The sequence below is a fragment of the Chenopodium album genome, chromosome 5 (genome assembly GCF_948465745.1).
Source record: "Chenopodium album chromosome 5, dcCheAlbu1.1, whole genome shotgun sequence".
Classification (NCBI taxonomy): Eukaryota; Viridiplantae; Streptophyta; class Magnoliopsida; order Caryophyllales; family Amaranthaceae; genus Chenopodium; species Chenopodium album.
In genome coordinates this window covers 9,454,292-9,481,520 of record NC_137838.1, presented here as the reverse complement: position 1 = coordinate 9,481,520, position 27,229 = coordinate 9,454,292, and the positions used below count along the sequence as shown (strand labels likewise).

Below are 27,229 nucleotides of genomic sequence, written 5' to 3'. Positions count from 1 at the left end.
ACTTAACGGAATCATAACGGATTCTGTTATGATTCCGTTAAGTGGTAGTAAAATCTATCTGTTGTAACTTTTGAAGGTAGTAAAATAAAATAAAATATTAAACAGGTAGTAAATGTGACACGACGTTTTTTCGCTGGTAGCAAATGTTAAATTTTTCTTATTAAAATCATGATAATTTTGAAAACTGACAACAGAAAAGTGGAAACACCTTTTTCTTGTTTCCTGTTTTTGGTTTTTAGTTTTCAATAAAAAAGGAAACTGAAAACCAAAAATGATGTCAAACAAACCCTTAGGGCCTGTTCATATTTACTGAACTGATTGGAGCTGAACGCATATTCTTAGGTGTAACCTCCTGCACCTAGAAATAGGTGTCACTGCTCAAAATGCATGAGAATCTACATAAAACGCAGCCCACTTATATTGTGTTCTCTAACGTTTCTTCTTGCCCAAGTTTCTTGGTTTTCTTTTTCAAATTTTTTGGTTTCCTCTTTTCCAATTCTTTATTTCTCTTCTCCTATCTTTCCTAATTCTCATCAAAGTTTTCCATTAAAATTTTCATTACTATATTTTGTTCTCTGTACTATATATATATATATATATATATATATATATATATATTTCGGACAAATCATTCTCTGTTTTCTCCCCCTTTTTTTTTTCCTCTTTTGTTTCAATTCTTCAATTGAATTTATTATGTGGTGAATTTGTGCTTAATTTTGATTGATTAAGTTTATCTAATTTTTGAATTCATATGAATTGAATTTTTTTTAGCTTTGATCAATTTCATTTGTGTATGAATTTCATCTAACTTTTTGCATTTTTTTTTTATCAATGAACATAATTATGCAAAATATGAACATATGCATAGGTTCCCTTAAATGTGAACATTAACTTTTCATAAAGTGAACATAGGCATAAAAAAAATTGAACATATGCATTTCAGAAAGTAAATATTACAATTCAAAATATGAACGTAAGCATTGGTTTCCTTAAAGTGAATATAAGCATTTAAAAGGTGAACATATGCGTAAAAAATATGAACATATGCATTCAAGAAAGAAAACATATGCATAAACAGGCTTAATGAGAATACTTCATGAACAACAAATATTTACATTATGAACATATGCATAGGTTCCTTTAAATGTGAACATTAGCTTTTCAGAAAGTGAACATAGGCATAAAAAATATGAACTTATGCCTTTCAGAAAGTGAACATAACATTTCAAATATGAACGTAAGCATTGGTTTTCTTAAAGTGAATATAAGCATTTAAAATGTGAACATATACCTAAAAAAATATGAACATAAACATTTAAGAAAGACAACATATGCATAAACAGATTTAATTAATATTTCATGAACAACACATTTACATTATGAATATTTGAAACTATATATGAACATATAAAATATTATTATGAATATAATGCATTTAATTATGAACATAAATATCTTAAGAAATAAAAATTAATATGATTATGAAACATATGCATTATAAGTATTAAATGTTCATTTTTTTACGTGATCATTTTTTATTATTAAATGTTCATTTTTTTTCATGTTCATATTTTTTAACTAAATGTTCATTTTGTAGAGCGTAGTGTTGATTTTGGCGGATCGCGGATATATTGTCTGGGTTAATAATTTGGGCTGCGCGTTTTGGGCCTTCCCACCTATCTTAGGTGCATGAGGATGCACCTAAGACCAATTGGGAGCTGAACTGAACTGAACTGATTGGAGCTGAACTGAACTGAACTGATTGGAGCTGAACTGAACTGAAAAATTAAAATGCATAAAACTGAACTGAACTGAACTGATTGGAGCAGAACTGAACTGAACTGTAAATAAGTAAATATGAACATGTCCTTAGTTATACTAGGCGATTTTGGATATTTCTATATGCTGTGCTTCCCTTAAAAATTAAAATTAAAATAAAATAAAATATCCCAACCCGCCTATCAAAAAATAAACCCACCCCCATCTCACCAAATCCGACCCAATTATTTGAATTGATATTTCTAATTTTAAACTTTTTTTTTTTAGGGAAAAATTTTAAACTCTATTACCAAACTCTCATTCTTACATAAAAAAAATAAAAATAATAATTGAACACCATCAGAGCAAGTCACTCGTTAGTGTCGTTACGTCGTCGTTGTCACGCTGGGCAACCGCCTGCTCTTCCCATCATCTGCAACTTCAACTGTTTCAAGGTTCGTTCTTTATTTCCCTTCCTTAATTCTGCAAATCATTTTTTCCTTCCATTTTCTGCGAATTAATTTTTCCTTCTATTTAACACTAATTTTGTTCAAGTTTTTGGAAATTCGGATCTTTAATTTGATTGGGCATTAATCATTTTCATAAAATTTGGTCTTTCTTTTTTGGGTCTCCTATAGTATTTAGCGACGGAAGTGATTGATTTAGACTTGTAATTTTGAAATTGGGGAATACCACAAATGTCCGAATTCAATTTTTACCCAAAAAAGATAATTTTTTTACCTGCAATTTAGGTATGAGATTTGGATATAGGTGTTTTAATCTTTAAGGGTGTGACCCTATTTGAGTTCCAGATAATTAAGCTTAATTATATGTGTTTATGGAAGTAAATTTGCTCTCTTACATGTTTTGATCATTGCTATTGGTTAAATAAATTTTTGGGTGCTCAAATAATGTAAATGATGATAACAAATTTGATTTAAATTTTAATCAATTATGGTGTCTGATTTGGGGATGAATGAATCTTCTAAATGCTGTTATCTTCTAAATTGCTGTCTAAATTGCCTAAAATTACATAGCCAGTCCACATACCTTGGTACAGTACTATGGGTTTTGTAGCAGTTTGTCTTGTTGACTGTCACAGTATTTATATTCTCTGAGGATCATGCATAATTGTGTTAATTTGTTTAGGAGCTGGTTGAATTTTGATTTTTTGATGATTAGTTTGAAAAAAAAGTATGATTTGGAATTGGCTTTCAACTTACCGTTCATAAGTGATTTAGAAAATGAGTCGACTTCAACTTCACACAACAGTGCTCTACGGGTTTGTTAGTTAAAATGTAAGGAGGGGGTACTTTGAATTGTGAGTTGGGACCAGTTTGATGAAGTCGTAGAATTTCTCATAATTTGGAATTTGGATCTTGTATGAAGTACAAATTGCAATTTCTATTTGGATTATAAGGGTTAGACTTGGGGAATATGAGCTAATATGAAGTGTATGAGTATTATGATGAGTTAATGCATCTCTTGGGTAATAAAATCGTGTCTTGTAAGTTGTAACTTGCTACAATTCTTCCAATTATTGAGGACCAAACAATGTTGTGATATACTTTTTTCAAGGACAACACCAAAGTTTAGGCTAGGTTTCTGAGTGCTGCAATAGGTTTTGTGGGTCTCTTGCATTTAGTTTATCAGCTTTTGACTGGTGTCTAATTCTCCATTCAACAAGTACCCATCTTGAATCATTTTGTATAGGGTTGTTGTTGTTGTTGTTGTAATTTTGTTGCCAGTTTAAAATTATTACTTTGAGAGCCTTATCCATGTGCAAAGTTATTAAATTCTACAGAAACTCGTCTGCCAAATCTCTTTTTTCCAGTTTCAAGTTGAAGGTCTTAATGCTGATTCAGTAATGGATAAATGGGAGCTGCTTCGGTATCCTTGTTAGTTGTTACTCTAATAGGTGATCTTCTTGCTGGCCTATTGTCATTGTGACATGGTTTGTCTTCTAGGAATTCCATGGAAGAACACAAGATTTTCATTGGTCAGGAGTTTCCTGATGTCAAGGCTTTCCGAAATGCAATTAAAGAGGCTGCTATTGCACAGCACTTTGAGCTACGTGTAATCAAAAGTGATTTAATTCGTTATATTGCAAAATGTTCTATTGGAGATTGTCCATGGCGTATCCGTGCTGTAAAGATTTCGAATTCCTCCAAGTTCACTATACGAAGTTTGGAACCTACACATACGTGTGGCTGCAATGCTCAGAACGGGCATCATCAGGCTTCTATTGATTGGATTGTGCGTTTCATAGAGGAGCGTCTGCGGGATAATATAAATTACAAGCCAAAAGATATATCACATGACATTGAAAAACAATATGGGATAACAATACCTTACAAGCAAGCTTGGCGTGCTAAGGAACGGGGACTTGAAGCAATTTATGGCTCTTCTGAGGAGGGATATTGCCTTCTTCCTTCCTTCTGCGATCAGATAAAAAAATCAAATCCTGGAACTGTTGCTGAGGTTTATACTGCTTGTGCAGATAATCAGTTTCAACGTCTCTTTGTTTCTTATTATGCATCCATTTATGGGTTCCTGAATGGTTGCTTACCCATAGTAGGGCTTGGTGGGTTACAACTTAAGAGCAAATATCTTGGGACCCTATTGGCAGCCACTTCTTTTGACGCTGATGGCGGGCTATTCCCCCTTGCTTTTGCTGTTGTTGATATGGATAATGATGAGAGCTGGATGTGGTTCTTGTCAGAGTTACATAAAGCGCTAGAGATGAATACTCAGAGTATGCCACAATTTACGTTTTTGTCAGATGGATCAAAGGGTATAGTAGATGCTTTAAATCGAAAGTTCCCTAGCTCATCTCATGCTGTTTGCATGCGTCACTTGACTGAAAGTATTGGCAAGGAGTTCAAAAATTCCAGACTTGTCCATCTTCTCTGGCAAGCTGCTTATGCAACCAGTATACTTACTTTTAAAGAAAAGTTGGCAGAAATTGAGGACATGTCTACTGAAGCAACCAAATGGTTGCAAGAGTATCCTCCTCAGAGTTGGGCACTTTTGTATTTTGATGGGAAAAGATATGGACATTTTTCCTCAAATGTTGAGGAATTCAATAAATGGATTACAGAAGCATGCGAACTGCCTGTTATCCAGGTGATTGAGAAGATTTACAGTAAACTGACAACCATGTTTGAAGAGCGACGTTCTAAGAGTAAGTCATGGACATCAGTTTTAGCCCCCTATGCTGAAAAACAGTTGGAAGAAGCCGTTAACTTGGCGTCCTCTTACCAAGCCCTTCAGTCTGATGAATTTGAATTTGAAGTCATATCAGCTGACCGATCAGATATTGTAAATATTGGAACACATTGTTGTTCATGTCGGTATTGGCAGCTATATGGAATCCCATGTTCCCATGCAGTTGCAGCACTTCGTTCTTGCAAAAAAGATCCATATGCTTTCGTAGTAAAGTATTTTACTGTTGAGAGCTTTCGGGAGACATATATGCCCAAATTGCACCCTATCCCCAGGAAAATTGAATTGAAAAGACCTGGCCAGATTCTGGTAAACGAAGAGATTCAAGTTGTCCGACCACCCAAGTTCCGTCGCCCTCCAGGAAGGCCCGAGAAAAAGAGAATTTGTACCAATGATATAAACCGGGAGAAGCATGCTGTTCGCTGTAGTAAGTGTAACCAAACAGGGCATTACAAGACTACTTGCAAAGTAGAGTTTGCAGAAAGGATGTAATATTAGATCTCTCTGTATATTACTAGAAAGCTTGACTATAGCAAGTATATAACATAATTGGCCTCTATTGGCCATGGTGACAGTGTGACACTATATATATCGTTCTGTAAAAATCTGCACATAATTACTGATTATGATGTTCATACGATAGTGGTAGTTATTTTGATCTTTCTCTGTCTCTCCTCTGTCAGTGTGTAGCTCAAGCTATAAGCAGTTGCTGGATTATATTAAATCTGTTGAGGATGTGCATATTTATGAGAAACCTAACTGGCTAATTTGATGCATTCACTCATCAGGTGTTTAGGTGTTTGCCCCTACATTTGCACCAGAATTTGTATACTGCAACTTCTGACTCATAACCAGGTATTTCTTATTCGTCTTCTTGATTATTGATGTTGCTTTACAACTTGATACCCATGTTATATTTTAGTCAATTTATGCCATTGCTCTTGTGCATTCATCATTAACAATTTCTACTCAAGTAATGATTTTTATATTTTTGGAGAAAATGTTGGTCAATACAACAATGAATCCAAATTGATGTATGCAGTTTTACCAACTCCCTGAACCCTGATCATGCAAAATACTACAATTACATAGAGCAGAACATGGGACTGGCCTGCTTGGCCTGGTCCAATCCTTCTGTGGTCCTGGTTGGGCTCAGTTTGGGATGAAATGTCACATACTCACATGTCCTAACTCCTGAATATGCTTTTAAAAATTTTCTAGCTATGTCCAGACCCTAACCGGATTGATTTGAGCTAAGTTTGCATGGGCTGCCTGCCTGGCTCACGCTCAGTTCGAGTCTTATATTATGAGAAGGCATGGGTTATCTAACTTATCTTTATCTGTCAACAATAACATAGGTTTGAATAGCAGTGTCTAATGAAGACTGTTGGTCAGCAGTCTGCAGAAAAACTTCATGATTCCCATTTTATTCCCTGCATTTCATTTAAATTGTTTAGTTGTATGGCTACTGCAATTTGCATGCTTCATTAGTTTCAGACTTGCTAGAGCTTGTGTTTAAGAAGGTGCAGGGCCGTGCAGCAAACAATGCAACAAGGGATTCACAGGAGGGACACTTATAATCCGATCTTCCTCCCTACGCTTTATCTTGATTTGATTCAGAGCCGAGCAGCAATAGCTGAGGGCAAACATCTTGATGTGTTGGTAGCCCTTTTCAAAACGAACTCTTGCTAAAAGAATTAGTAACAGCATGATGGCACATACACGTTTTTTTGGTAAATATCACACTATATATACTTTGTATATGCACCAGCACCATTGTTTTAATGTGTAGAACGATTGTGAATTTTCTGCAAATATTAAATAACTGTTAAAACTCTATCTCAGGTGGGTTATAGCCTACTACCATAGAACCTTGTTTGATGAACGTGTCGTATTATTATGTCTAATATGTTGATCTCTATCTTAATCATGTTAGTTCGTAAATTGCTACCCCCCTTGTTTATGGATTATGCTTTTATTTCATTTCGGGTTTGTTAAGAGTTTGATCAATTCATACCAAGGTCTGGAGCGGCTATTGAATGACCGTCTTCTGAACGTTGATTAGATAAGTACAAGCTTTGCGAAATCCATAATGCGTGATTAATTTTCTCTATTTTCTTACTACATAAATCTATTCCTCTTTGATATGTACCTGTATGGTGGAAGAGCAGGCCAAAAATACAATGTAGGATCATCAAAAATTAACAAACAAACTACAAGATCTGTAAGTCATTTTAATAGGCCAGATTGATTGAACAACTTGGTGCTCAATTTGTTAAACATGGCCTTTGAGTATTGACGAGAACACATCTTCCAATCCATTCCACTGTGCATCATAGCTTTAAACTCGTTGTAGTCTATTCGACCATCCTGCATTATGTCGTACACAGGTATTCAGTCTTTGCCACTAGGCCAATACCTCGTAGTTTAACTTTTAGGTGTATATGAGGAGGAAGATTACCTTATTCAAGTCTGCATCGAAAAGAATGTCTCGTATGACTTGCTCGTTTTTGGTACCTTCATTAGCATCATCTGAAAGCAACTCTTCTTTTAACTCTTCAAACTCAATGTAGCCGCTATGATCCTTGTCAAAGTACTTGAAAGCGCGTTGAAGATGTTCGTCATCACCCATCTTTTGGAGGTGGATTGATAGTGTTAAGAATTCTCCACAATCTAAGGTTCCATTCCCATCCAAATCCGCCTATACACGAATTAGAGTATACATTCAGACTTTACGACTTGTTTGATAAGTGGCTCATTTACTTCATCTAGGATCATTTGAACATTTACGGATAAACATTTATGTAACGAAAAACTTACAGCATCTAGGATCATTTGAACATCGGAATCAGGAAGAACATGTCCAAGCTTAAGAAGGCCTTGTTTGAGCTCTTCGAAGCTCAAGCTTCCGTTCTTGTCAGTGTCCATCATATTAAACGTTCTTCTTAGCTTTTCTACTTGTTCATCAGGTAAAGTATCCGCTACCACCTATATTTAACAAAAATAAACTCATATTTCTTTCGCGCTATTCAAAGTATCTTAAGCCTAAGGTAGATGATGATTAGGTTTACGACACTAATTACATAGGATCATGAGTCAATTAGTGTAGAAACTTTTTATCATCTAAACCTTAAACCTTTACCACCTCGGGACTTTTATTGTAATTGATTCTCTTTGTACGAAGTGATAGCATAAACATGTAGGAGTACGAACTAGGGTTTTTAGTACTTACTCTCAAAACTTTCTTCTTGAATTTGTTCATTAAGGAGAATTGCTTGATCCTTGTTCTCACATTATGGCCTAATGGAACATCGGCATTGTTGTTGGCATTTTTCATCCAAGGGTGTTCTTCATTCCAAAACGTGTAGAAAAAAGCATTAAAAGATTTAGTATACATTATTGAAGTTTTTTAATTCGATGTACTACATCCATCTAGATTTAATTGTCACATTACTAGTTGAAATCACGTTTCAACCAGACTATCGAAAAGACTTACCTAGGACTTCATCGATAGTCATTCGACTATAAGGATTTTGATCAAGCATATGCTTTACAAGATCCTTTGCTAGTGGAGATACTCTTGGCCATGGATCTCTATCAAAATCTATCACTCCTTTTACAATTGCTTGTGCAATTCCTTCTTCAGTCTCTGCAAGTGTATAAAAGTTGAACCCATGTTAGTCTATATATACTCAAGAATTCGTGATCATTTAAATTTTAATTACATCAGTCTAGACTTAGTTGTCACATCACTAGTTTTAAATGCACTATTATATGATTATTGATTTATAATGTCATCGAACTATACGAGGCTAAAAATCACCTGCCCAAAAGGGAGGAACTCCACAAAGTAGTATGTAAAGGATAACACCAGCACTCCATACATCGATTTCGGGCCCATAGTTCCTTCTTAGAACTTCAGGTGCCATGTAATATGGACTTCCCACAATCTCATTGAATCGCTGACCTAAAACCATATACATTTATACCTTAGTAATTCATAGAAAGTTAGAAATACAAAGTACTCCGTATATAATAAGAACATTTAGTTTAAAAACCAAATGAAGATAGTTTTAACAATATTCGAATGAGGCCAATTTTTCCTAAATTATATACCGTGTTTGTGATTCATGCTTATAAAATTACCTGGCTCGAAAAAAATAGAGAGCCCAAAATCAATTGCTTTAAGGGCAGCGTTTTCATTTTTGTTTGCAAACAAGAAATTTTCAGGCTTAAGATCCCGGTGTATGACTCCATGTGCATGGCAAACCTACATGTAACAATACAAACAATTCATTACAATTCGGAAATTTAATTTCAAAATCAAATACGCGCATATATTATAAACATACATTATCATATGTGCATAATAAAAATGATGCAACTATTTCTAAACATAGGTAGCATTTCATTACACACGAATGACCTTAACGACTTACAAAATTGAATTTTCAAAATCAAATACGCGCATATATTATAAACATACATTATCATATGTGCATAATAAAAATGATGCGACTATTTCTGAACAGAGGTAGTATGTATTTCATCACACACGAATTACCTTAAGGACTTGCAAAATAGTCCTAACAACTTGAGAAGCAGCCCTCTCACAATAATGTCCCCTAGAAACAATCCTATCAAAAAGCTCACCACCTTCACATAATTCCATGACCAAATAAACAGCCTCTTTATCTTCATAAGCCTCTTTAAAGGCAACAATATTAGGGTGCTTAGGAAAATGTCTCATTATCTCAACCTCTCTTCGAACATCCTCGATGTCAACCTCCGTCCTAAGCTTGCTCTTCGATATCGTTTTGCAAGCGTAGTTCTCCCCGGTATCAAGCTCCGTACATAGGTAGGTCACCCCAAACTCCCCCCTTCCTAACTCCTTCCCAAACGCGTACTTTTGTTTTATGTTGTTCCCTATGCATGAGTCTCCTAACACGGTGATCAGCCTCGAGTTGGCGGCTGATGACCTTGATTTCCTCCCGGGCACATCCTCCGGTAAGCCCCGGGATCTCTTCGAGCCATTCTTGACACCGCCTTTTCTCCTAAGGTGTCTTGATCCATTAGGGGGGAATGTTGATATGCAACCTCCCATTTTAAGGGAAGGTTGACTATAATTTTAAAGACCTTTTTTTTTTTTTCTTTTGTTTTTGAAGGTCTTTTTGAAGGAGGAAATAGATTTAGGTTAAAAGGAAGACAAAGAGGAAGAAAAAATGGAGAAATTAAATTTTGTGATGGTTATAAAATTGAAAAGGAAATTAAAGAAAAAGAGGAGGAAAAAAAAAAGAAAAAAAAATGGAGGAGAAAATGAGAGGATATCTTTTTATGTAAATGGTTGGTGACATCTATATGAAGTTGTAAGCCTTCCTTTTTCTTAGGGAAATTGTTTGAATTTAGACATTTTTGTGTTATTAACAATAATTTGGTTACATGTTGTTAGGTGTTTTATGATGAATTTTGTTGTTTTACATTGGTTTTTTGAAAGCTGTTACATACTCATCTTTTTGTTTGTGACTTTGTCTCACAATAGTTGTCCACTTTATATTTGTTAAGTTTATTTGACTCGTTTTAATACCCTCTTTAGTGACTCTTTTTGTTAAAAATAAGTTTTCTTCAATCCGCCTTCCTTTCATCATTTTGTGATTCCAACATATTATTATCAAATCATTTACATTATTTATTTTGAATTTTTGTACACATACAAAATCCAATTTGATCAATTTTTTGCTTATGCATGAAAACGAAGATGATCATTTTATTTTAATGTATATTTGCATAATTTTATTTGTTAATAATTTGTATCACTTTGAGGTAAATAATTAAAGATATTAATTAATAAAGTTGTGTATTTGTAACAATAAGCATGTAAGGCACGTTGTATTGGACATGAATAGTTTATATTTTAGCATGCATGATTTGTCCCTACAAATATGTTATGGCTATTCAATCAATACAAATTTTAATAGTTGTACGTGTAAAGTATCAATAGGATAATCATACAATGTACTAATATCATAATAACAACATACAATTACATAGTTGTTGTAATGTAGCAAAATCTACTAAAATTTGATTCCTACATACATCAGATCCAATTAGTCACATGCATTACCTTAGCTTATGACCAATATATCTATTGTACAACAAAAAGACTAATACTACCAATCACACCTAAGTAGACTTAATACATATAACAACGAGTACATATCAATTCAAAAGAACCTCTTCTCACGAGAGGAAATTTTAAATATCTCGGCGTACTAATAATTCAAACCCTAGCTATCTCATAGCCAGATTCGCGATGTATTGTTGTTGTTGTTGTTGTCCTAGTCGTTCATCCTTACGACTACATAACACGTTAACATCTTTTTCACGATCGATTGTTGTAAAATTGACGGGCACGAAAAAGTGAGCCCATGTAGGAGGACAAAAAATAGGTGGGAAACTACAGGAGTCATGAAGCAAGAAAGCAACAGAGTAATAACTCCATTGATATTCCAACATTTGAAACATCAAATAAATAAAACCCATTATTGATATTGCAATACACAAACATACTTCTTCTGATGCCATTATATTGCTAGCTAACTTCTTTTATTTTCTTTTAATTTTTCAGAGAGAGAAATGGGGTAGAGAGAGAAAGATGATGATGATTTAGTTAGAGAAAATTGTCACCATAATTTATAGTAAAATGATAGAAAGGTGAATTCAATGTACCTTGAAAATGCATGAATTAATTCTAGAAAATTGTTAATTTGTTGTATTTTATCAAGTTCAATGGATTTGATAAATTAGAAGATAGGGAAGCACATGTGGTGTAGTGGTGGACCAATTGGGATTCAATTATTTTTAATTTTTATGGTCTAAAATATTGTATTCGTGTGCACATCAAATAATATTTGTTAATCATATGATATGATACATATAATTATACTAAAATTGGGCCGCACACAAATTTTGGGTATCATAGATTCAAATGAATGATTATATATTACTACATAGTATTTTATCAAATGAATGATTATTAAGGAGCTGTGCCCAATTAATTCTACAAATAAACAAAATTTGTGTGTGGAGAGGTACATGCGTCTTTTTATATTCTAGTTGAAGGGCATATATGTAATTTTCTAAATGCAAGTTGTAAACAATAATTAGACACCTCACCAAAGGTACTGAATAAATGGCCACACTTTTTTTTTTAATATATTTACACAAATGCCACCAGATTAACAAAAATTTGTTTATGTGACAGATAAACTTATATTTGCCGATTATTAAGTAGTGAAATTGCCTCTTCAAATTGAGAATATGATTCTTTAGTAATATATTAGTGGCAATGAAGAGAAGTGGCATTAAAGAAGGACCTAGAGGTAAAAGGGTGCATATATCATATATGTGAAGCGTATCACGCGCATGGTGCCTCCTTAGAGCCATCATTGGACAAAAATTACTTGCTCCCTACTCAGTGTTGCCTCTTGCTTATATGTTTATGTGTTGTTGTGGCCCTTGTGGCCTTGTGGGTATATATTTTGAAATTGTGTCGCTGCATGTATTAAATCATCTTATCTTTTTAGATATTACAAGAAACTCGGTGATTCAAACCTGCTTGTGTCTGCTTTGACTAGCTCGACCGTCACTGAACCCAAAAACCTACATGTTCCGTTTCCATCGCCAATAGGAAAGAGTTTTCCCTCATAATTTAAGTCATATGTCATCTGTATTGCTATGTGCTCCCCAATCACGTTCCCAACTAACGCTTGCACCGTTGGCGATAAATAGGCAAGTATGCGCCACACGATTTGGTCTTATAAACTTACCAAGCACGGACACACCATTCAATTGTCATGCCAATAATGCACGCACATCACACATTAACATACGTGGTACAATGTTGGATACGTATATAAACGTGTCTAATTTTTATTTTATATATTTGGACACTTGGACTTTTAATTACCATATCCTACTTTAACACCATTGTCCTTAGGGTTGGACACTTTATTTTAAAGAAAAAAAAGTTTTGGTATTTAAAAAATTACTCTCTATCACTGGTATCTTGTTCTCTTCCTTGCATAATTTTCTCCTGTTAAATGATCAAATCAATGATGTTGGACATATCTTAATGTATTTCAACCATATTACACAACTTATCAATTACAGAATTTTGGCTTTTAAAATTTCACTTTAGCTTTTCTGCTCTTTGACTTGAAAAAAGGATGCACCTTAGTTGGAAAACAAAACCACAAGGGCATAACAAAATAAGGGGTATGACTTGAAATAGTGAAAAACACAGGGTTACTACGTAGAAAAAACCCATTATTTATTTATTAAATCGTCTTACCAAGACCAAAATATCCATGGTTGCTAATCTCGTGCAAGCTTGCAACCATGTTTACATTCTCTTATTGTAGTAGTAATTCTTTATTGGGTGCTTGGTGTTTGCAATCTAAACCAGCAGTATTAGACAATGAATACAATTCTTCATCAATGAAACAGAGTTTTAAATCATAGTGCAGCAATTATTGCAGCTCTGCCTTCAGCCGATAAGTATTGCATAAAATCTTCATACGCTTGCAGAACCAAGTCTTCATCATCCCATTCATCACGATAAGTCTCTGTTTGTTTTATCAAGCGGACGAAAGTCCCATAAAACATCCCCTTCCTCCATTCCTCAGCGGGAGGGCAACCACATTCAGCAGCTAGCCAATCCTCGTGTTCAAATGGCGCAAAGAGCCGCTGTGTAAAATTCCAACATCAAAGTCAATTTCAACAAAAATTTCTGTGTGGAATAATCCATTCCTGGACTCCTAGAGATTTTCATATATCCTCCATTTTAAATCACTCCTAAGGTAACGATATTATGCAAATTACACATCAAAATCTAGCTTGTCAGTAAGTAATAAATATAGCCGCTTATCAACATTCTAATTAAGGACTTGTTCTCTTCAACTTGTTTGAGATACTTATTACTTTTTTCTTAATAAATTCAGATCAGACTAGACCAGAAACATTTAGATCAAATCAGATAAGAACTTTAATTTTTACTTATTGCTAGATATCGTTAATTGTGTATTGAAAAAATTATGAAAATTGCATATTTGAAAAGTTCATAATGAGACGAATCTAACAAGATTCATTTTGATGATATTTTTATATATAGATTAGTATTAAATGCGGTCAAAGTTTAGTTAAAGTCAGATGAGACCAGATCAGATAATAAAAATTCAGATCAGACTTTATTAAAATCATACTAGATCAGTAAATCTCCTTGTTTCAGATAAAGAGTACAAGTTCTAACTATTCTGTACCAACTTCGTCTAACAAAGAATTAGCACGGTAGAAAGAGTTCTTGAATTTAAAAATCATAATCAGGGCCGATCCAGCCATGATAAAGATATTGTCCCATTTTTTACAAATCAAATCTACACCCCTGTAAAAATGTTTCTAGCATGAAGCTGATATAGCCTGACACACAATTGTGTGCTAAGCTCTCATGTTAGTTACATAACTCACATGAGCTAATCCATGTTAAACATGCACCAAGAAGCAAAGAGTTTAGAAGTAAATCATTCTTCTAAAGTTACCTTAGCGTCGTGGATCCTATGTGTGTGACGCTTTGGAACTCCCTTAGCTTCCAATTCTGAGTAGAGGGCTTCCACATCTTCCATCATCTTTTCTTTGGATGGAAGTGATATCCGCCCTGATAAAACGCCTGCTACCCACTTACTTTGAAGTTCGAAAAGGAAGAACGGGAGAACCTAGCATGAAATTTGAGAAGGCTTAGTCAATTTCTTTGGCTATCTATTGATGAAAATTATCTCCCCTCTAGATAGAAGAAAGTATAACACCAAATTATATTTACCAATAATGGCAAACCAATAAAAGAGATTCCTGGGGCTAATGCAGGAGGAAACACATGCTTGTACAACGGCCCCACACGATTATCATCAACATTTACGGCACCATTGGTGTGAAGAAAAGGAAAATGTTGCTTGTACCTGAAAAAAATGATGCATCAGTTCATAAGTAATAATGGTTCTATTTTTTACAGCATTTTGTTCATATAATTTGAAATCATGCAAATGTAATTCATTTGCATCTATCTATAGATAATTTTAGTCAAAATACCCGGTGCAATGGAGAATGACATCTGCAAGGACCACACTCCCATCCTGAAACGATACTCTACCATCTTCATGAGCTTTTTCTATCTGCATTATTTATGGAAGAAGAATGCCATTTTAACTCTATCCTAGAATAAAGATCAAGCAAATGAACAATGATTTTAAATAACTTCTCATGAAGGCCGGCTATCAGTTTCTTCCTATCGTTGAGTAGTTTTACCATTGGATGGAACCACAAGTTGTCATAAACAGGATGCTTTCCAAATTTGTGCAATATTCCTGCTGCTTCAGACCTACTTGCTACATGAACTTCTTTGGCTGATACAGCAATATCCCTACAGATATCTATAGCACTAGCAGAAAGCCCAATCAGAACTACAACCTGGTGGAAGCAACAAGACATTGAAAAAAGGAGAACAGTTATGTCTGGACAAACACAACAGAGAAAAATAAGAAAAGTAGATTATGCAATTCAAAGATAACCATGAAAACTTCCCTTGGGCAGTTCATAGAATTGAGTGCATCTGGGCATCTAAAATTCTGAATATGATCGAGTCAAAAAACACACCTGGTCTTGATAGGGTTCTGGAGTACGGTAATTGTGGCTATGAATTTGCCTCCCAGGCCAAAGGTCAATGCCTGTAAAAAGGCATCAAAGAAAAATCTATCAAGAACTAACATGCATCATCACTCAACATAGGAGCAAGTAACAAAATATAACATTCAAGAACGGGTAAAATTGTGTGAAAATTGGATCTATCTTGTCAGACAAAAAGAAGAAAGCTTAGCTTGTATGTTATTCATAATTTTAAAAATTTGTAAGCATAAGAAAAATCAATGGCAGATAGCCATATAATCAATCTCTAAAAATACTACTCATGACCATGCAATGTTTTAAAAAGATGGGCCACTTAATGATACTAGTGAAAGAAAGTTCATAAACCATTCTGTTTTCAGGTGGTTTCAAGACTCCATGCTTATAATATGTTACACACTTACACATCAAGTGATATAACACTATTAACAATAAGAGTTATGTGATTATCATCTCCCATCCCTCATAAACAACACAGCAATAAAGATCAGATTAAGTGATTATCAATCTTTCTTTCAAAAATTTAGAACGAAACAGTTATAAGAATACAAATTAATTACCAGGAATATTATCAGCAACTCGTGGTTCAGTGTAATGTCCATTGCAGACAACCACAGCATCGTAAGTTTTGGCCACATCACTGCCCTCATTTCCACCAACACTCCTATATTTCACCATCCACTTTCCATCCGTCTCCAATTCAACATGCCTCACCTCTGTTTGGTAACGTATTAATTCATTCAGTCCAAACTGAAAAGCAAAATCTTCCAAGTATCTCAGCACCTCCTGATGACCTGGAAACCTTCGTGAATCTCTGTCAACTTTGCCTGTAAAGAAAAAGGTATGCACCATTACCAGAAATTCTAGTCCAGAAAATCAATCACAGAGCCTAAGAAATACTAATCTAAATACATGTCATAAAGGCTGTGTTCATACTTTCCATCACGTAATACATTAGTTTCCTTCCAGAACTCTAAAGTTCCTGCTGAATTCACATAAGTTTTGCACCTAAAGTCAACAGCAACAAGAAGCGTCATCTCCTAGGGGCCGACCCATACAAATGATACACAAATACACAATGCAAGATTCATGTCCCATATTTAAAAATCCCATTCCAGACTATAAAAGCTAGCAATTCCCATAAAGGTTGATAAACTAATTTTTATAGTTAAATGTTTAGTTAACAGAACTTACACTTTGTTTGAATAGCAAAATATAAGGGAAAAGAATAGGAGGGGAAGGTGAAGCTCCATTTTCCCTCCAATTTTGGAGAGACGGTGTTTGTTAGAGTGTAGGAAACTCTCCTCCCTCCCCTTCCTTCCACCAACCCCTAATCTATTTTTGGAGGGACCATAACGATTTTTATTAAAGACTGAGGGAAAATGCCAAGAAAAACTGAGCTTGTTCCTTTCCCCTCCCACCCCACCCCCTCACTCCATTTTCTCTAATCCGATTATCCGAACAAAGTATAAATGTCGACTAAGCATAGGGATAAATGACAAATACTGAAACTTCAAGGGGTAGGATTGTTTTCATTTGATTCATTTCTTGATTTCTTCTATAAATCTATAATAGCTAACAAAATAATTAATCAAACAAAACAATAGAAATGCTACTCCATACCTCCCATCTCTCTATCCTTAATTTCTCCCCGATTCAACTTTTGGAACAGGGAAAATGATCAACTTCAAATGACCATGAATAGAGGTAGCACATACAACAACTAACATCTTATTTCGTATATATCTTTGCATTCGTTGACAGTTAAAGACTTAAAGTACTAAACTATACCAGAACTACAACAACCTAATCCAATTCTTTAGAGCATAGATTTACCATCTCTCCAAGACTCCAAATTCACCATAAATATGCTCCAAGAAACCTGATTAAACAACCAAACCAACAATGTTTTGTTCCTAACTCCACCAAACACCATTGCTACTTTCAAATTCCATTGTAAAAACTCGAAAAAAGACAAGTTAATCTTCCTAAATTACAAAACTCACATTTCAAGTAATCAAGAGGCAATTTTGTAATTATATTGAAACATACATATGGTCGAAATGATTAAATATCCGATCAACAAGCATACAATTTGAGAAAATACAAAATTATCTTTCTGAAGTGGCAACTAATTAAATGGTGTAATTTTGCACAGTTCACAGATTAAAACCTCTAAGACTTGCCGTTTTATCTATCTATCTATCTATTTTTGCAGTGTTCATAGAGTATGACTAGTGTTAAAAGTCAAAATGTGTCAACTAATTTGATACGAAGAAAGTACATACAATCAAACAATCCAAATTTGCTTTGCAAGTTGATAAAAGAGATCAACTTGTCCATGTTTTCCAACTCCAAAACTAATTAAATACTGAATAAAAACAATCTAGAATGTTCAGTTCCACCAAAACCAAATTAGATGATACTCTAGTCTAATGTAATTAACTGTTAATTACAGAAATAACAACAAAAACATAAATTAGAGGATACTCTAGTCTAATGTAATTAACTGTTAATTACAGAAATAACAACAAAAACATGAGAAATTAAAAGTTGATAATTAGATGATTACCAGTAGGAATAAAGGGAAAATCACGAAAACCCATTACTTCTCTAGGAAGATTAGTGCGAAGAGAAGCGTACAAGCTTGACTCAACGATTTTCCGGGTCGGGTCGAGTCCAAGCGGGTCAGACTCTACCTCGGGTGAGTAAACCCAGCACCCACCCAACCGAGTATTACGCTCGAACACCTCTACATTGTGACCTTCCTTTTTCAGCTCACGCGCCGCCACTAAGCCGGCTGCTCCGGCGCCGATCACGGCCACTTTCTTGGGTGTTGACGGGAGGGGCATTTTGGGAAATTTTGTACAAATAATGTGACGTGATTTGTGTAAACTTAAGCATTTTTTTAAAAGCAACGTGTTATGGGGTACGGAACTAGTTGTTTTTCTTTAATGGCGAAGAAGTTTCAACCACAACTGATGTAATGATTTGATTCAAGGTGGGTCAATTTTGAACTCCCCGTAAAAAAGTAAGTGCGAAAAACCAAGGGTATGTTGGGTATTTATAGTGTGAACACAAATAATTTTTTTTCCTAAAAAGGAAATGTTGCAATATTTGTAAAACTTCCTAAAAAGACAAGTGGTGCAATAATAAAAGAACGGAGGAAGTAAAATATTTAAGACGACGTTATAAATATCCAACATACCCTTATAAAATAATCTCTTCCCTCTAATTCAATCTACGTCTTACACTACCATCTTCTTCACTCTTCACCAAGCCACCACTAAAGATAGAAATATCCAGTGGAACATCTGCTCGCCCGCTCCACTCATCTTATTAGATGGGTGAAGAACCCGGTTTAAATGGATGATAGGTGGGTGATGGGTTAACGGATGTGGGTGGCGAATCAAATTCGGGCGGAAAATTTCCACCCATCACCCGACATGTTAACCCGATCCATCACCCGAATATTTCATTTAAATTTCGGAATTTTTATATTGGGCCAGGCGGCCCAGGCTCAACTAAAGCTAATGTCCCTACTCCTTATTCAATATTTGTAATTCCTAAACCCTAAGGTTCAAAAAAAAAAAAACCACCACCGCTCTTTGCCTCTTTCTCTTCCCTCTCTCTGCGACTCTGCCTCACGGTGGCACCATATATAGCAACGCAGTAGTAGCAACTTCAGCAAGGAAAACGCCGCCTTTTTTTTCACGAATTTGCTACCTTTTTCTTCACAAAGTTGTTGCCCTATTTTTCACGAAATTAATTCGATTTTATGCTTATTTTAAGGTTATTTTCACGAATTTGTTGCTTGTGTTTAAGGTTGATATGTATATTTGAATTTGCTACTTTTTTTAATTAATTGTTGGTGTGAATTTGCTGCTAATTTAGGCATATGAAATGATGTTTTGGATGGTAATGAATCTGGGTATGATTCATCGGTTCGTCCTTCAACACCTTATGTAATTTTTTTATTCATTTTAAATGCTCATATTTTACATCCGATTGTCACTTGCCCCGAACCATCCGTTTCACCCGAGGGTGATGGGTGGATGTTATAGCAGGTGGTGGATGGATCGGGTGGGGTGGATGGAGGTGGGTGATGGTCCACCCGCCCCGAACCCGATCTATTTCCATCCCTAGCCACCACCGCCTACAACACTACCACCACCAATAGCACCATCACAACCTGACGACAGTAGCCCACCACACAACACCGACCGATCTCCGTCGACCAGGGCGAGCGCGAACCAGCCTTGTCAAGGGAAACAACTTCAGGGGAAAGCGCCAGTAAGTTTTTTTTTTATTTTTTGTCGGTTACAAACGTTTGTCGGAGATGTCCTCAACATGGTTGAGACATCTATCGGAGATGTCCCTCCCACGGCGGAGACATGTACCAGAGATGTCCTCAACGGGGTGGAGACATTTGTCGAAGATGTCCCTTCAACAGTGGAGACATCTGTCAGAGATGTCTGTACCACGTTAGAGACATCTCCTTCCACTACAAGAAAATAACCTTTGCATAGCGATTATTTTAACCTTTAGTATCGATTGTAATTGCAACAAAAAGCTTTCCCAACGAATGGTCATTCGATACAATATCCCCCGTTGCCTTAGCCTTTAGTAGTAGTTTTCAATATCGCTGGGGTTGACCTCAATAATCGATACGAAAAACTACATCCAATCATGGTGATTATTGTAGCGATTACAATCGCTATAAATGTTTAACTCATTTTCTTTAAAAAAAAAAAATAAATAAAAAAATAAAAAAAAAATGTGTATGATCTTTACAAGATTCGAACATGCAATCAACCTTAAACTCTTATATTAAATGTTTTACCAATAAGCTATGACATATTTTATGTATTCTTTGTCAAACAATATTTATATATCTAGTGTTGAAAAGGCTTTTCGTATCGATTTTTAGGATTTAGTGGCGATTGTAAATGATACGATTTCTCAAAATTATATAAATGTGTAAAAATAGTGTGGATATGTATTATTATGTTTTCCGTATCGATTTTATATGGGAAAACCATGGCGATTGTAAAAATGATACGACATCCTTAATTATTTCACAAACATACTTGCATATTGTAGCGAATGTACAATCGCTACGAAAAGAGATTTTTTTTGTATTGTTCAGATGTCTCCACGTGGTGGACGTGGAGAACATCTGTTGTAGATGATCTTCTGTTGGTAAAGACATTTGTCGAAGATGTCCCTACCACGTAAGAGACATCTCCTTCAGATGTCCACGATATAGTTTTTTTTTTTCTATTTTTAAAATTCATTTTTTTAATATTTCAAAAATATTTAGTCAATTAGTCAAAATTAATGTTTTGCATCTAATTCGATTTTTCATAATTAGTCAAAATTAACAATTTTGCATCTAATATGGGTCCTTAATTTGGTTTAATTTTGCATAACTCTATGCATTCATTAATTAGTCAAAATGTGGCGGTGGTGACGATGGCCGGGGTATTAGTGGTGGTGGACTAGTGGTAGTGTAATAGCATTTGAAAGTAAGGGTAACATGGTCATTAATAATGTCAGCTTGAGTATTTTTATGTCGGCTAATAGCAATTTAGCTTTTTTGAATCGGTCGTTTTTTATGTATTGTATAATGTATCTCTCTTTACATGTACCTCACTTATTTAATTGTTACGGAGTACTCCGTATTACTCTTCGACCATATTCTTTACTTTAATACAGAGTAAGTAAACTTTATGGGTTTCGAAAATCATTCTTTATGCTTCAATACTCAAATGCAATCGAGAAAAAAGTTATGTATTGTTATTTAATACGAAGTACTTTAGAATTTTAAAAAGAAGTAAGGGATTTTTTTATGGTGACACATTTGGGGATATTAACTCAAAATTCGTCATCACATTCTAATAAACACTATTATAATTATAATTGATTTTCAATTTAGCACAGTTAATAAAAACCCCAATTGACCTAGCTTTTTGTCTGATTCACGCCAAATTTGAGAGCCACAGGTCTCCTTTTGGTCCCCCCCGCCCCCCTCCCCCTCCCCCTCCAATGTTGCCTTTTTTTATTGACTTTTGGTCTCCCTTGGGGTTTCTTTCGAAAAGGCTCCAATTAATATTTGGGATAAACAAAATTTATTTATCACATGACATTTTGGTAAATAAATCAACAACTTTATCTAGTCATCAACACTGTGGGACCCACTTTTATTGAAAAAGTTGTTAATTTATTTACAAAATTGTCATGTGATAAACAAATTTTATGTATCCCATAGATTAATTTATATTTACCCATTTCTTTTGCAATGAAAGTTCATATTCAAACAATAATTTTGAAAAGGAATTGAAAGAGAGAACCATTGAGAACCAATAAAGCTCTCAAATGAAAAGTTTTGTCTTACAATTCCAAATAGTTTCTTACTTAAAAAGTTCTCAAACACAAACGAAAAAACTCCCAAGTAAAAAACCTTTCATCAATAAGATAGAGAGTTTAAACTCTTGGTGTGGAGGCGCATGCAGCAAGCGCAGCCCTACCTTCAGCATTCAAGTACTGCATAAAATCTTCATAAGCTTGCAAGACCAAGTCGTCATCATCCCATTCATCGCGATAAGTCTCTGGTTCCTTGTGCGCATGGACTAATCTCCCCAAAAATATAGCCTTCCTCCATTCCTCGGCGAGAGGGCAGCCACATTGTGCAGCAAGCCAATCCTCGTATTCCAGTGACCAAGAGAGTTGCTGCATGAAAATCCAAACATTTTATTGAAGTCAATTGGTCCATATATCTTTCCTTCATTTCATAAACTCGATGACAATTATAAAAACTAGACATTAAAGGTTATCTTTAATTACTTCCTCCGTTACAGGTTATGTGCAACGATTAGACATTTTCCCTCTCTGCTTTATGTTAAATGAAAGGAGCAAAGAGGGAAAATGTCTAATCGTTGCACATAACCTGCAAACGGAGGTAGTATTTTATAACAAGTTGTTTTAACACAAAGTTATCACAATTGATCTGAAGGAGTTCATGAATTATAACTTCATCATAATCGTTGTCATTCCATCCATGTTAAATGAAAGGAGCAAAGAGTAGAGAGGATCCAAATTCCTTCACAATTTCTTAGGGTCTGTTCATATTTACTGAACTGAGCTGAACTGAACTGAACTGATTGGAGCTGAACTGAACTGAACTGAACTGAACTGAACTGAACTAAGCTGAAATAAATATTTTATGAGAGGGAAATTAAGAGTTGAACTGAACTGAACTGATTGGAGCTGAACTGAACTGAACTGAAGTGAACTGATTGGAGCTGAACTGAACTGAACTGAAAATAAGTAAATATGAACAGGCCCTTAGTTGTTGAGTACATGAAATTATTAATTATCAATCTAAGGGTCTGTTATGATTTACTGAGCTGAAATGAACTGAACTGATTGGAGCTGAACTAACTGAACTTAAATGAATATTTTATGAAAGAAGGAAATTATGAGCTGAATTGAACTGAACTGATTGGAGCTGAACTGAACTGAAATTTAGGTGAAGAGAACAGACCCTAAATCATTTAGCTCAAGTAATAAACTTAATTACGTTACCTTAACATCATGGATCTTATGAGTGTAGCGCTTTGGAACACCCTTAGCATCCAATTTTGAATAGAAGGCTTCAACATCCTCCATCATCTTTTCTTCCGAGGGAAGTGATATACGCCCAGATAAAACGCCTGCTACCCACTTACTTTGAAGTTCATAAACGAAGAACGAGAGAATCTAGCATGAAAATTGAAAATACTCCGTCATTTTATTTAGGTATCTATATCTAGTGATGATAACATATGAAAAGTATAATTTCGAAAGAAATCTTACCAATGATGGCACACCAATGAAGGATATCCCAGGGGCTAATGAAGGAGGAAACACATGCTTGTAAAGCGGCCCAACACGATTATCATCAACACTAACAACACCATTGGTGTCAAGAAAAGGGAAATGTTGCTTATACCTAATAATGAATCAGTCCATTAGTATTTTTGGATTCAATTTTATACAACATTTTATTAAATAAAATGTAGTTGTACAAACTTCATCTAGTGTAAGGGGTGCATGAGTCTGAATTCATCTACAATTATCTAAATTCAACCATTCTCTAGTTTATGTAAAAATACAAGTTTATCAGCTTGATAAACAAATTTTGTTTATATAGTAGCAAAACTATAAATAAATCAACTTTTTAATAAATACGAGACCTGTAGTTGTTGATATAATTACAAAAATATCATGCTGACTGGACATTTTTATTGATTTATTTACGAATTTGCCATTAGATAAATGAATTTTGTTTATAAAAGTGATAAACCGGAGCTTCCTTTACTCCGTATCAAATTACCCGGTGCAATGGAGAATGATGTCTGCAAAGACCGTGCTCCCATCTTGAAACGACACTTTGCCATCTTCATGTGCTCTTTCTATCTGCATTATTAAGGCAATTAAGAAGATTAGAATACTTTTGTAACTCATCCTAGAATTAGGAACAAACAAATAAACAGTGCATTAAATAAAGTTTTTGAGAAGGCTATTAGTCTCATCCACTAGTTGAGTAGTTTTACCATAGGATGAAGCCACAAGTTGTGAAAAATATCATGTTTTCCAAATTTGCCCAATTTTCCTGCTGCCTTGGATCTAGTTGTTACATGGACTTCTTTGGCTGATCTAGCTATTTCCCTAGAGATATCGGTAGCACTTGAAGAAAGCCCTATCACGACGACAACCTGATGGAAGCAAGAAGACGTCATTTATAGACAAAACGAAGCAGAGAAAAGCAAGGAAAGAAGATTATACAATCAAAGAAAATCATAAAAAGATCCTATTAATTAGCAACTGATAGCATTTAGCATTTGGTAAGTTTAACACTTATTAAAACACGGAGGAAATACAACTAGTCATACATCTTACACACATTCAGTGCACTCTGTGCAAATTCTGAATTTGAACATTTCAACTCAAAATACAAAAATGACCAAAGATAGAAACTGAACACACCTTGTCTTGGTAGGGTTCTGGTATGCGATAGTTGTGGCTATGAATTTGCCTCCCTGGCCAAAGGTCAAGCCCTGTAAAAGGTATTGATTAAAATAAATAAATTAATTAATAATAATAATAATAATAATAATAATAATAATAATAATAATAATAATAATAATAATAATAGTAGTAGTAGTAGTAATTAAGAACTAGCAAGCAAGAATCATCAACTAACATAGGTTAGTTATATATGTTACACATTTTAATATTTATAGATGTGTCAAAATTGTGTAAATACTTCATAGTGATTTAAACTTGGCAAATTGTAGAATCATGAATTAGCTTATATGTTATTCACAACTTTAAAATTTTGCTAACATGAGAAGTATCAATGGTAGATAACCACATAATCATTCTCTAACGACACTACTTCGAACAAATGATAAAAATGAAGAGTAGTTTTCTTTTTCTTTTTTTTTTTTTTAAAAGGGAATATAAATGAAGAGTAGTTAAATACATTAACATTGGTAATAATTTCAATAAAGTAATAAAAAAAAAAATAGATAAAACCAATTTCAATCCTTCTCTAACAACACTACTCCAAACACTACCATAATATAAACTATATAATCATTAAAAAATTATGATAGTCATATTTCAAACGATTACCGTAAATTTTTAAATTTTTTCCTAAATGAATTACCAGGAATGTTATCAGCAACTTGTGGTTCAGTGAAATGTCCGGTACAAACAACCACAGCATCATAAGTTTGAGCCACTTCGGTGCTCTCATCTCCGCCAACACTTGCGTATTTCACCATCCACTTTCCATCGGTCTCCAACCCAACATGTCGCACCTCTGTCCGAAAACTGATTAATTCATTCAGACCAAACTCGCTTGCAAAATCTTCTAAATATCTGCGCACCTCATGATGGCCTGGAAACCTTCGTGAATCTCTGTCGACTTTGCCTACAAAGAAAAGTGTAGGCACCATCAAATTAAATCTAATCATATAAATCATAATTTACCGTTTAGACTAGTATATCAAGGCTATGTTCACTTCACCTTTTTTTTTGTTAAACTGAAATTATATTTTTACAAAACTGAAATTATTTTTTGTTGAACATAAATTATTTTTACTGAACTGGAATTATTTTTACTGAATTGAAATTATTTTTTACTGTTTTTTCTTTTATACTCCTTCTTTATAGTCGTTGAATTTTAGTGAACTAAACTTATTTTTACTAAACTGAATTATTTTTACTGAACTGAACTTATTTTACTGAATTGGGATTATTTTTTATGAATAGAAATTATTTTTAAATAGACTAATTAGACTAATAGATTACTAGACATATAAGGATCAAAACCACATAATTAACTTACTCTTTAAAAGCATTATATTTATTTTAATCACTTGTTTAAAAGAAAACACACACATAAGAGGTCATGTGTTTGAATCTTGATCTTATGGTTGATTAACTTGCATTGCTATCTTTTATGTATTCAAAGATGTTATTGGTTATAATTAAAAATCTATTGTTAACTTATGTAAAAGATAAATGGATTTAGTTTTATGTTTCAATGTACGTATAATTATATATATATAAGAAAAAAATTCTAAGAAGTTACACTCGGCTCCTTTTAGACCTGACAAACGTGTCATTCGGGTTGGGTTTAAGTCGGATCATTTCAAATCAGGTCGATTTCAAGTCAAACATTTGGGTCAGGTCGGGTAAGTTCGGGTTCGGGTCTATAATTGTGGGTCAATTTTTAGGTCGCAGATTGGGCTATTTGGGTCGACTCAAGTCTAGCCCCTTTGGTGCTCAAATAATATGTACTTTAGACTCTATCGACAAATATGTTAGTCAAAGTGATGCAATTGATAAACAACATGGAGTATATATATGATTTTTTCACTTGATAAATGTTAGATTTTGTTTTTTAACTACATAAATCTTAAGAGGTGAATGATAACAAGACAATAGTGTAATATTTTTTTTTTGGGGGAGGGGGGAATAGATAAAACCATTAACACAAGTAGCGATTTAACTCTAAAATTGCTACTAATATTTGTGGTTTTAGGGCAACTTTTTACCCCAAAATCTTATGATTTTGCCCTTTAATAATGAAATATGTTTATCAAGAACATAAACTAGGGCTCCCACGACAAACAACGACAACAACAATAATTTAAGAAAATAAATGGGAGAACATATAATTACCGGTAGGAGCAAAGGGAAAATCACGAAAACCCATAGCTTCTCTAGGAGTATTGGTGCGGAGGGAAGCGTAGAGGCTTGAATCTATTATTTTTCGAGTTGGGTCGAGTCCAAGCGGGTCAGACTCAACCTCGTCCAAGTAAACCCAGTTCCCACCTAATTGTGCACCACGGTCGAACACCACTACATCATGACCTTCCTTCATAAGCTCACGCGCCGCTACCAACCCAGATGCTCCGGCGCCAATCACGGCGACTTTCTTAGTTGACAATGGGACAATCAT

The 27,229-nt window shown here is 34.5% G+C and overlaps 4 protein-coding genes across 5 annotated transcripts; 1 reads left to right on the top strand and 3 right to left on the bottom strand.

Annotated features, from left to right (window-relative positions):
* Nucleotides 1-2,089: 2,089 nt before the first annotated feature.
* On the top strand, nucleotides 2,090-5,643 carry LOC145630366 (uncharacterized). 2 transcript variants are annotated; one of them, XM_081682626.1, is made up of 2 exons: nucleotides 2,090-2,213; nucleotides 3,593-5,643. In XM_081682626.1, exon 2 carries the CDS (start codon nucleotides 3,733-3,735, stop codon nucleotides 5,473-5,475), a length of 1,743 nt encoding a protein of 580 aa, XP_081538752.1. In that variant the 5' UTR covers nucleotides 2,090-2,213; nucleotides 3,593-3,732; the 3' UTR covers nucleotides 5,476-5,643. The 2 variants fall into 2 exon arrangements, with proteins under 2 accessions (XP_081538752.1, XP_081538753.1); XM_081682627.1 differs by having other exon boundaries at nucleotides 2,108-2,213; nucleotides 3,563-5,643.
* Nucleotides 5,644-7,012: 1,369 nt separating this feature from the next.
* LOC145630364 (calcium-dependent protein kinase 24-like) lies at nucleotides 7,013-10,403 on the bottom strand. Its single transcript, XM_081682625.1, has 8 exons — nucleotides 9,548-10,403; nucleotides 9,130-9,253; nucleotides 8,807-8,950; nucleotides 8,480-8,632; nucleotides 8,216-8,331; nucleotides 7,804-7,971; nucleotides 7,445-7,684; nucleotides 7,013-7,353 (listed from the first exon to the last, which is right to left on the bottom strand). Exons 1-8 carry the CDS (start codon nucleotides 10,085-10,087, stop codon nucleotides 7,213-7,215), a joined length of 1,626 nt encoding a protein of 541 aa, XP_081538751.1. The 5' UTR covers nucleotides 10,088-10,403; the 3' UTR covers nucleotides 7,013-7,212.
* Nucleotides 10,404-13,309: 2,906 nt separating this feature from the next.
* Nucleotides 13,310-18,705, bottom strand: LOC145630363 (flavin-containing monooxygenase FMO GS-OX5-like). Its single transcript, XM_081682624.1, has 8 exons — nucleotides 18,284-18,705; nucleotides 16,272-16,538; nucleotides 15,685-15,755; nucleotides 15,337-15,498; nucleotides 15,121-15,203; nucleotides 14,855-14,990; nucleotides 14,577-14,750; nucleotides 13,310-13,728 (listed from the first exon to the last, which is right to left on the bottom strand). Exons 1-8 carry the CDS (start codon nucleotides 18,561-18,563, stop codon nucleotides 13,498-13,500), a joined length of 1,404 nt encoding a protein of 467 aa, XP_081538750.1. The 5' UTR covers nucleotides 18,564-18,705; the 3' UTR covers nucleotides 13,310-13,497.
* Nucleotides 18,706-22,197: 3,492 nt separating this feature from the next.
* LOC145632549 (flavin-containing monooxygenase FMO GS-OX-like 5) lies at nucleotides 22,198-27,229 on the bottom strand. The gene is made up of 8 exons (XM_081684916.1): nucleotides 26,950-27,229; nucleotides 25,427-25,693; nucleotides 24,742-24,812; nucleotides 24,309-24,470; nucleotides 24,089-24,171; nucleotides 23,569-23,704; nucleotides 23,299-23,472; nucleotides 22,198-22,443 (listed from the first exon to the last, which is right to left on the bottom strand). Exons 1-8 carry the CDS (start codon nucleotides 27,227-27,229, stop codon nucleotides 22,198-22,200), a joined length of 1,419 nt encoding a protein of 472 aa, XP_081541042.1.